This window comes from Oncorhynchus mykiss, chromosome 27 (assembly GCF_057628025.1).
Source record: "Oncorhynchus mykiss isolate SJ-2025 chromosome 27, ASM5762802v1, whole genome shotgun sequence".
Lineage (NCBI taxonomy): Eukaryota > Metazoa > Chordata > Actinopteri > Salmoniformes > Salmonidae > Oncorhynchus > Oncorhynchus mykiss.
The window spans coordinates 15,735,817-15,747,462 of NC_143048.1; the positions used below are offsets into that span (position 1 = coordinate 15,735,817).

The 11,646-nt window shown below is 40.6% G+C and overlaps 1 protein-coding gene across 27 annotated transcripts in view; it reads right to left on the reverse strand.

Annotated features, from left to right (window-relative positions):
- Nucleotides 1–2,917, reverse strand: part of LOC110507082 (histone-lysine N-methyltransferase MECOM) — a 193,047-nt gene extending 190,130 nt beyond the window's left edge. For all 27 annotated transcript variants that reach the window (XM_036965545.2, XM_036965543.2, XM_090224567.1 and 24 more), the window contains exon 1: nt 2,596–2,917. In XM_036965545.2, the coding sequence (XP_036821440.2) occupies nt 2,596–2,632 (37 nt within the window). In that variant the 5' untranslated portion in view covers nt 2,633–2,917. The remainder of the gene's footprint in view (nt 1–2,595) is intronic.
- Nucleotides 2,918–11,646: the final 8,729 nt, after the last annotated feature.

Consider the following 11,646-nt stretch of genomic DNA (forward strand, 5'->3'; position numbering starts at 1 on the left):
TGTAGTAATCATGGTCGAATTATGGACCGGGCATGAAGGGCACTTGGCCAGGGGCCCTGACCTCCAGGGGGCCCCTATTAAGTTTTACAAAATGTGTAGGAAAATAGCTGTAAAACTGCAAATTTTTCTATCCTCACAATGGCAACATTTCTAGAATTGCATTATTATTTGTATATTTATTTATTTATTTTAACTGTAAAATCTTCTCTCTGCCCAATGGCAAAATGTGTAGAATTGCAGCAAAGTTACTTTAAAACGGCAACATTTTCTCTGCACCCCATGGCAAAATGTGTAGAATTGCAGGAAATTGCAACAACATTTCGCACAGGGCCCCCAAAAGGCTTGGGCCGGACCTGGTGATTGCAGATAACTTCAGAATGAAGTTGATGCTTCAAATGAGAACAGAGATAACTGCATTAAAAGATACATAGGCTACATGCCTATCTATATAGGCCATATGTACAATATATTTGTTATATTTTAGTTATATTTTGCGACAAGGCTACTGTCTGTAATTTTTGCCTAAATGTATTTAATGTGTGACAACATGTGGGCAATGATGTGCCCAATCTGTGATTTTGAGCATTATTATTGGGTACGCATAATGAGCCGCTTCAATAGCCTATTTGTAGCCATAGGTGGTAACATCTCTCTAGATTAGAAGCTGATCCATCGTCAGTATTATGGAATAATAATAATGTTGATGTTGATTTGAATAAAGAAAGCTGATCCGAGAGCAGCTCTGCTTTTCTTCCAATCCTATCAGCATCGACACATGGTCTAACCATGCACTTAGCGAACGTTCTCTCTACGTGCTTGTTTGGGAAACACTTAAAAAGTTGGCTCGTAAATAACGATGCATCTGGTACGATTATCGTTAAGTTACATCGCAACTGGGAAACGATGCCCAGAATTGTTTGAACTAACAAAACACTCACAAATCAATTTTCTAAATAAAACTGCTGGTTGGACGAGTGTCATCCACTGAGTGTAGTGTGTAGGCCTAAATCAAGTAGGCTAACATCCTAAAGAGGAAAGGGTTTTAAGGTCCTTTCTCCCCTGTCTGAGCTCCAGAAAGGTCCAGAGAAATTATCCATGTGTAGCAGAAATATATAGACAGAAAGTGACGCACACACACACAAACACACACAATAAGATGACTGTCAGGTCTCGCGGACGTTTATTGAAAGAATAACACCTGCGATTCCTGGCTCCAGGACTGCGACCTACCGATGTTGACCTATGGCTACACTGTTGTCCAGACATGAGGAAACTATAATTAAAAACATTCAAATTATATACTTAAAATTATAACGTTTTTTTCTCTCTGGAAAATACTGTAAAAACGCAGACAACAGGCTATACACATTCATAAAGGTTAAACACAATTGGAGATGTTAGTGACTCAGAAAATGCAATTAAATTGCCTATACACAATTTGAAATAATTATCAAAAACGTTTATACTTGTGTAGCCTAAACTACCTGAAGGAATGTAAATAATTATTATAGCTACTGCATCCGCTTGCCATTTTGCTGATAGGCCTACATCTTATATAAACATTGTTGTGCATTTTGGTAGATTGCTGTAGACCACAATAACAGTTTATTGGAGTAAACACTTTTTACCCAAATCAGTGTGTTGCTCCCAGGGGGTTGAATTGCTTCCAGAACTCAGACTAATAATTTAACCAATTCACAATTACAAAAATTGTTTATTAGGCTACTCAATATTGGTGTTCAAAACCTCCGTGCCCCTCAATGTGCAGTGGTAAAATACAAATAACTTCAACTTATTAAGGTGCGGGAGGCAATAGTCGATCAAGAACTGGCATTACATTTCTACATAACATAAAGACGTAAACACGTTTTGTACCCAAACCGTAACATTAATTCTATAACAAAGACGATTTACTTGTTGCTCAAACTAAATGCACCATAATAAAGATACAATACAGTGCAATAACCCAAGGCTATAACGTAATGATAGTTAGAGCGAACACCCCATAAGCATTTATTCTATGATACATCAGACAGGACAAAAATATATGTTTTTGGCATTTGTCGTTGCACCAGCAATGGTACCTGATTATATTTAAATGCATAAGTATTTCATTCTGGATCTTTCGTTTCCTAAATCTGAATGAGCCAACCTGCCTTTTCAAAGTCGCTCCTGCAAATTGAAGTGGCCAGAAACCAAGCGCGTGCAACAACAGCGTCGCAGGACGGGACGAGAATTGGCCAACGCTGTAGCGCCCACTATACAAAGCACAACGCAATAACGATAGTAGTTCGTTCCCTGGGAAGTGCCTCTACCGTTTGCACAACTTTGTGTTACTTATAACGCCAATTTAATTTTTCAGAATTCGCGAAACTAACTGGCACTGACAGCATCAACTCGAAATCGCTGAACCAACTTCTCCAAACTGTACCGCTGCTCAGTCGTGAGTGGGAGATATTTTCTACTGACACTCATGTAACACGATACAATATATTGTACTTCATTTGTCGATGCGAAACAGCATTGATAACTGAGATATTTACACATTTACAAGATGGCAGTTTCAAAAGGCAAAGAAAGGGATATTGCACCTACTTGTGGCCAGTTTCCGTGCCCTGCCTTTGGACCTCATGATGCCAGTCTTTCGGCGTGGGTTTGTTAGATTTTTTCTTGGATCTTTTCCTCCTTTTTCTTTTTTCTCTGTCCTTTTCTCTGTGTTTCTCAATCCAGACTCGCTATCTCTCCAGCATTGTCAGTTTGGACACCTTCGCACATGCGCATAACAAAACTACCAGCACCGCCAAAAAAGTTTCGAACGATTTATCTCTTGATATGACTGATCTAGTTAGATGGCAATCGGAGAGAGATCCCTTCGTGTCAGATCTTTAAAGATCACTGAGTCAGAAATGGAGACGCCACGACCCCGGATCTACGGAGAGCCAGACACATTTATTATAATGAACTATTATTCTCAACTTTCAACATGCATGCCTACCTATTGTGCTTAAATGAAATCACATTCATGAATGCTCGGCTAAATTGCTAATGTGAAACGTTTTCATCAAATGTTTTATATGTTTTAATTGTGTTTTGACCATCACAGCGACCACTATGAAATGAATGAACCCCTCCTCCCCTCCCCTGGTATGTGGGCAGTTGAACTGACAGCTCTAATATGAGGCTGCCCGAGGCTTTTTTTTGTGAAGTTGTGACAATTCTTAATATTTTAAATACTTTGAACGAATACCCCTTTCTGCTGGCGTGCATGCGTAAATTCCATCGCTTGCATGCAAATTGATAACCAAAATCAATGTTGAATCAATAGTCTATAACTTTTGGGTAAGGCTGCTGCACAATTGAAATGGTTTATTTTGCTTCACTCGCATCGGATTTGGGCACAACCGTATCAACATAAGACTCATTCAATGAACCTAACAATGAAAACCCCAACAATCTTATTGGGCTATTGCAGTGTAGTGGTAGTGGAGAGATATTAACTGCAAGGTGTATTTGTCTATTAATTAAAACGGAGTATAATTAAGGTAATTGCTCATTAATTAGATCCTCATGAGGTCATGTTGATCTTGCACGTGAACACTTTAGTGGCTTCTGAACTCGATTTATTGATTCCAAAGTATGTTGAAATTGATTTAAGTAATGACATCATTTACATTGTAAACGACAAAAATAAGATATCATTTTGGCCGATTTTCAATATACCTTTCAATATGGCAAATTAGTCAAATCAAGTATACGCCTATAGGTAGGACCCCGTTTATGCTAATATACCTCTCTGAAATCTGAATTCAAGTGTAAAGGCAGATAACTGTCCTTGATAACTGTGGGCTTTTGAGTCATTACCACAGTATCAATAGAAAACGTGTGTGTGTGTGTGTGTTTGTGTGTGTGTGTGTGTTATCCAATTAAGTCAAATACATTTGCAGTCAAACTACATGTTAAATGTTCATAAAGGTGTCATTAAGGAAATACTGTCTCAAGTTATTCATCCAACATACTTACAGTTTAGAGAAATCCCCAAGTAATTTAAGTCACCAAGTCAAGAAGGGTTTATATAGGTACTTTATTGTGGTTATACCTCAGCCTAGCCCCAAAGTAATGACATAAATTGAGCTATTAAGTACACCGTGTGCTGGAGAGTGTGGCTTGAGACGCAGGCAGGCATGCAGCCTTTCAGACCCACAGCTACAGCTCTAGGCAGCGCCCTCAATTAGCCTAAATGGAAACAGTTTTCATTCATTGCAATAACTCACTGTTCTCGAGACCACTTTCAGAATACATACTTTATTATGACACGCTGACCCGGAGGCGCGGAATGGCAGGACCAGGGAACGCTGGAGAGATATGTGCAGCCCAGTGGGTTGTAATTATTAGACATTCATTGGGCTCAAGAACCTTTGCAAGTATAGCTAAATTATTAGCTTGCTTGTCCCATTGTTCGAATTTAATTCCAATCGAAAAAAGGGGTTGGGCAGTCCACAATGTTTGGGTCCTATTTTAACCTAATTAAGTGCGTTTCCTTGCGTAATTTCTGCAGAAAATAGGAACGCACGTTATTATCGGGTAATTGATTGTTTATTTCAATGCATTTAGTTATGTTTGTGTGGTTGTTTAGGTGTTAAAATAAATACATATTTTTAATAGGAGCTGTCGAAGCTAGACTAAAAAGTGAGAAGGGAGCCTCGGACACAAGGAAATTACCGCGCACCCGCGTGACCTTTGAGCAAGGTAATCAATCAAGTGATCAACTGCGATATTTTATCAATGCTATGCCCAGGCAAAACGTTTCTGAAATGAAATACGGAGATGGACCACGAGGATAAAGCGTGGAGACTATACTATTATATACAAATAATAATACGGTATAAATGCTCCCATCACAAAAAATGTAAATAATAATTTGTCAAGTCAATTGTATGCGCCTAAAACTTATGCCTGAGCAGTCTTTTGATTTATGAAACGTATACTTTTTTATTATAATAACACTAATTACAAATTAATTTTAAATAGGCCGATAATTATATATATATATATATATATATATATATATATATATATATAATGACAATAATACTTTTAATAATAATAATAGCCTAATAATAATAGTTATTATTATAACTTGTTTTTTAACTCTTATATGTGCAACTGCTTTTGAATCTGGTTCTTGTGCCTTTTGACCAAAATGTTATGCTTTTAACCAAAACGTGTGCTGGGTGTTAGAATAATCATGCCTTACTGCCTGTGTTTTTACACCTAAAACATTTACCTATAACTTCGCGAGTATAATCACATTTCCATCATTTCCTGCTATTATTTAATTGTAATCATTCATATAATGCCTGGTGGGAAACAACTTTGTAAGGAGTCTGAGCCCGCGAAAAGGCCAGGAGTGGTGCACGCTTGTGCCCGGGTGAGCACTGCCCCTCCGTGGAGGGAAGTGAGAGTATTTTTTAACCTATATCGACCAGTGAGCTCTAGTATCAACACACATTCAACACAATCTACATCCGCAAGCTTGGCCAAAGCACCACGGGGAACTCCAACTTTCTGCCTGACTTTTCCGTTCGAGTAGAGATACACGTAAATAATCTGGAACTGTTCGCTCCTGGATTTCCACTCCATTGAAAAGCATCCACTATACCCTTCTACTTTTCGATCAAAATTAATATTAGGCTACACTGTTAAGTGGCTACTTAGATATTGAGGTGCTCATATTTCCAGCGTTTGCTGATGAGCAGGGCCATAATGCACCTGAAAAATTTAGCGGGCACAGAATATGTGAGGATGCCTGGGGGGTGGACCGGGAGGGGGGGCTGTGCTCCCATTCATACATTTGAGAATTTTGCGTTTTTCAAATAACTGAAACAGCCATTCCTGCAAACTAGAGCCATAATTACACATTGTGCTTAATTTTACAGTACAACTCGACCATGAAGGCCTGATTCACGCAGTCTCCTCTGAACAGTTGATATTGAGATTTGACTGTTACATGAACTCTGTGAAGCATTTATTTGGTCTGCAATCTGAGGTGCAGTAAAAAAAAAAAAAATATGTCCCCTCTTCAGAGGACAAACAACTTTTAGTTTTTTTTACAGATTTTTTGCTACATATACATGCATTTTACATGCACATTTTGCATACACATTTTGTATACACATTTTGCATACATTTTGTATACACATTTTACATAGATGGTACTTTTATATAAAGCAGTCACATAATAATAATACATAAACTCTTTCATCTCAACCCTCAGCCACTTTCAGTCCATCCCACCTATCATCATAACCACCCTCGTTTGGTTTCCATGTGTAACAGTATAACTCTAGACCATCCCCTCGCCCATACTCGGGCGCGAACCAGGGACCCTCTGCACACATCAACAACAGTCACCCACGAAGCATCGTCACCCATCGCTCCACAAAAGCCGCGGCTCGTGCAGAGCAAGGGGAACCACTACTTCAAGGTCTCAGAGCAAGTGACGTCACCGATTGAGATGCTATTTAGCACGCACCACCGCTAACTAGCTAGCCGTTTCACATCCGTTACACATGTGCCATATATTTTTCCATTGTGCTGTGAAGTTTTACATAATTTTTGTACATTTCTAATCATATAGTATCCACAGATTGTGAGCTAAAGTTGAAAACCTTTCCTACGAGTATTGTTATATTATTTATTGGCTGACTATGGCTTTCCAAATCGCACAACACTGTTAATTGTAAAAGTTAATTTTAAGTGCATGTTGTGATGTGCAGTTAACTCCAATGAACTTATCCTTTGCAGCAGAAGTAACTCTGGGCCTTCCTTTCCTGTGGCGGTCCTCATGAGAGCCAGTTTCATCATAGCACTTGATGGCTTTTGCGACTGCGCTTGAAGAAACTTTCAAAGTTCTTGACATTTTCTGTATTGATTGACCTTCATGTCTTAAAGTAATGATGGATTGTCATTGCTCTTTGCTTATGTGAGCTGTTCTTGCCATAATATGGACTTCGTCTTTTACCAAATATGGTCCAAATAGGGTCTTCTGTATATCTTCTGTATACCACTCCTACCTTGTCACAACACAACTGAATCGCTCAAATGCATTAAGAAGGAAAGACATTCCACCAATTAACTTCTAACAAGGCACACCTGTTAATTGAAATGCATTCCAGGTGACTACCTCATGAAGCTGGTTGAGATAAGGCCAAGAGTGTGCAAAGTAAATCAAATCAAATCAGAGTTTTTTGTCACTTGCGCCGAATACAACAGGTAGACCTTACAATGAAAAGCTTACTTGCAGGCTCTAACCAACAGTGCAAAAAAGGTATTCGGTGAACAATAGGTAAGTAAAGAAATAAAAACAACAGTAAAAAGACAGTGAAAAACAACAGTAGTGAGGCTATAGAGTGGGGCAAAAAAGTATTTAGTCAGCCACCAATTGTGCAAGTTCTCCCACTTAAAAATATGAGAGAGGCCTGTAATGTTCATCATAGGTACACTTCAACTATGACTGACAAAATGAGAGAGAGAAAAAATCCAGAAAATCACATTGTAGGATTTTTAATTGATTTATTTGCAAATTATGGTGGAAAATAAGTATTTGGTCACCTACAAACAAGCAAGATTTCTGGCTCTCACAGACCTGTAACTTCTTCTTTAAGAGGCTCCTCTGTCCTCCACTCGTTACCTGTATTAATGGCATCTTTTTAAGTCGGAGAACTTGCACAATTGGTGGCTGATTAAATACTTTTTTGCCCCATTGTATACAGTAGCGAGGCTACATACAGGCACTGGTTAGTCGGGCTGATTAAGGTAGTATGTACAGTACATGTAGATATGGTTAAAGTGACTATGCATATATGATGAACAGAGAGTAGCAGCAGCGTAAAAGAGGGGTTGGTGGGGCGGCACACAATGCAAATAGTCCGGGTAGCCATTTGATTACCTGTTCAGGAGTCCTATGGCTTGGGGGTAAAAACTGTTGAGAAGCCTTTTTGTCCTAGACTTGGCACTCCGGTACCGCTTGCCATGTGGTAGTAGAGAGAACAGTCTATGACTGGGGTGGCTGGGGTCTTTGACAATTTTTAGGGCCTTCCTCTGACACTGCCTGGTGTAGAGGTCCAGGATGGCAGGCAGCTTAGCCCCAGTGATGTACTGGTCCGTATGCACTACCCTCTGTAGTGCCTTGCGGTCGGAGGCTGAGCAATTGCCGTACCAGGCTGTGATGCTCTCGATGTTGCAGCTGAAGAACCTTTTGAGGATCTGAGGACCTTTGCCAAATATTTTTAGTTTCCTGAGGGGGAATAGGCTTTGTCGTGCCCTCTTCATGACTGTCTTGGCATGTTTGGACCATTCTAGTTTGTTGGTTATGTGGACACAAAGGAACTTGAAGCTCTCAACCTGCTTCACTACAGCCCTGTCAATGAGAATGGGGGTGTGCTCGGTCCTCCTTTTCCTATAGTCCACAATCATCTCCTTAGTCTTGGTTACGTTGAGGGATAGGTTGTTATTCTGGCACCACCCAGCCAGGTCTCTGTCCTCCTCCCTATAGGCTGTCTCGTCGTTGTCGGTGATCAGGCCTACCACTGTTGTGTCGTCTGCAAAATATTGATGGTGTTGGAGTTGTTTCTGGCCATGTAGTTGTGGGTGAACAGGGAGTACAGGAGGGGACTGAGCACGCACCCCTGGGGGGCTCCAGTTTTGAGGATCAAGTCAAGGATCAAAAGTCACCCCCCACCTGGGGGTGGCCCGTCAGGAAGTCCATGATCCAGTTGCAGAGGGAGGTATTTTGTCCCAGGATCCTTAGCTTAGTGATGAGCTTTGAGGGCACTATGGTGTTGAACGCTGAGCTGTAGTCAATGAACAGCATTCTCACATAGGTGTTCCTTTTATCCAGGTTGGAAAGGGCAGTGTGGAGTGCAATTAAGATTGCATCATCTGTGGATCTGTTGGGGCGGTATGCGAATTGGAGTGGGTCTAGGGTTTCCAGGATGATGGTGTTGATGTGAGACATTACCAGCCTTTCACAGCACTTCATGGCTACAGACTTGAGTGCTACGGGTCTGTAGTCATTTAGGCAGGTTGCCTTCGTGTTCTTGGGCACAGGGACTATGGTGGTCTGCTTGAAACATGTTGGTATTACAGACTCAATCAGGGACATGTTGAAAATGTCAGTGAAGACACCTGCCAGTTGGTCAGCACATGCACGGAGCACACGTCCTGGTAAACCGCCTGGCCCCGCAACCTTGTGAATGTTGACCTGTTTAAAGGTCTTACTCAAGTCGGCTACGAAGAGCGTGATCACACAGTCGTCCGGAACAGTTGAAGCTCTCATGCATGTTTCAATGTTGCTTGCCTCGAAGTGAGCATGGAAGTGATTTAGCTCATCTTTTAGGCTTGTGTCACTGGGCAGCACGCAGCTGTGCTTCCCTTTGTAGTCTGTAATAGTTTGCAAGCCCTGCCACATAAGACGAGTGTCCAAGCCGGTGTAGTACGATTCAATCTTAGCGCTGTATTGGCGCTTTGCCTGTTTGATGGTTCGTCCGAGGGCATAGCGGGATTTCTTATAAGCTTCTGGATTAGAGTCCCGCACCGTGAAAGCGGCAGCTCTACCATTTAGCTCAGTGCGAATGTTGTCTGTAATCCATGGCTAGTGGTTGTGGTATGTACGTACAGTCACTGTGGGGACGACGTCCTTAAAGCCACTGACTGATGTGGTGTACTCCTCAATGCCATCGGAAGAATCCCGGAACGTGTTCCAGTCTGTGATAGCAAAACAGTCCTGTAGTTTAACATCTGCTTCATCTGACCACTTTTTTGATAGACCGGATCACTGCTGCTTCCTACTTTAATTTTTGCTTGTAAGCAGGAATCAGGAAGATAGAATTGTGGTCGGATTTACCAAATGGAGGGCAAGGGAGAGCTTTGTCCGCGTCTCTGTGTGTGGAGTACATGTGATCTACAATTTTTTCCCCTCTGTTTGCACATTTAACATGTTTTTGGAAATTAGGTAGAACTGATTTAAGTTTCCCTGCATTAAAGTTTCCAGCCACTAGGAGCACCGCCTCTGGGTGAGTGGTTTCCTGTTTGCTTATTTCCTTATACAGCTGACTGAGTGCGGTCTTGGTGCCAGCATCCATCTGTGGTGGTAAATATACAGCCACGGGTGGCTACTTTGAAGAATCTCAAATCTAAAATATATTTTGATTTGTTTAACACTTTTTTGGTTACTACATGATTCCATATGTGTTATTTCATAGTGTTGATATCTTCACTATTAAGGACACTTGAGAAACCTAAGAAAATGCACCAAGACAGAGTATCATAACAATGCCCATGACACTGTGGAGAACATGTGAGCAAATATAATCTAAGTACTGTAGGCTACAGTATCAAAATACTGTTGTGTGCTTTAACAAAACAGTTTGTCAATGTGTGCATCTCTGCATCAACATTAATCAAATTAGAGCAATTACACATTGGCATATAGTTTATAGCACTGCAACCAAATATTCTCCCCAAACCATTTGTCTTTTTGTTGAGATTGTATTAATTTCATGCAATTTCTGTAACATAATTTGCACTTCTCTCCAAGGTAAATTGTTTATACGGAAATGGAATAGACCTAGACCTACTAAAGGCAAGACACAAAGGTTTGCAAGGACAATTTATGCACTGGTGGACAGTCTGCTATAGAAAGTGTATACATATCACTATTTGTACATCCTGACACATCATTTAGGATTGGAGGTGTTAAAATTGTTAAAACGGTTTACCCCAGCTATAATAAATTACACCCAAACCAACAACAAGTGTGTGCACTGATGACAGATTCTTAGACTTCAATATTTCTAGTTTTTTTCTGTCTAATACTGTACCGCCATCTAGTGCTCAATAAACGGCACCATTTACAATAATGCAATGAAACGCAAACTGTTTTCTACGTACCTATCTAAACATAATATAATCTACAACAACTGAGGTATAGATACGTAGATTACACTGTCAATACATTGAGGGAAATGTATACATTCAACGCCAGTATTTCAGTAGCAAACCAACTCTATTGACAGCTTGGGAAGGCAGATAGTTGAGTGCATTTTAACAGTGATTCCCGGTAGTCCTATCTAGGGGACGGATTACGATGCGCTCTTGAGACAATCTGGATAATTATTTATGGACATGGTGTGGCGGGGATGTGTACGGGCAGTAGTTTATCCTCAAGCTCAGCATCTCGATTAGGTCACAGACAGGTTACAGATCCGCCCTCATCAATTCTGATTGACTTTTCCATTGCGCAAGTCTCTTCAACTAAGAGACCTGACAAGTAATCAATCTGTCGTTCAATCAGCGTTATTTATCTGGGGTTTCCCGTAAGAGCAGACAGTGGAGTGGGATGGTAGTCAGTTTCCCGGTTGCAGTGACATAACGGTTTCTGGAGACATGCATCAAGGAATCAGACAGCTTTGTATGCCATGGCGACTGAGATGTTCAAAAACCACTCATTATTATTAGCATGGAATCAAATAATTTAATTTAAATACCAAACATGAGCTCTTATTCCCATAGGCCAATGTGTTTTTACTTTTTGAGTTTTTCTTTCCAACCTATGTCTGCCCCCTTGCAGCCTATGCTATATCCAAG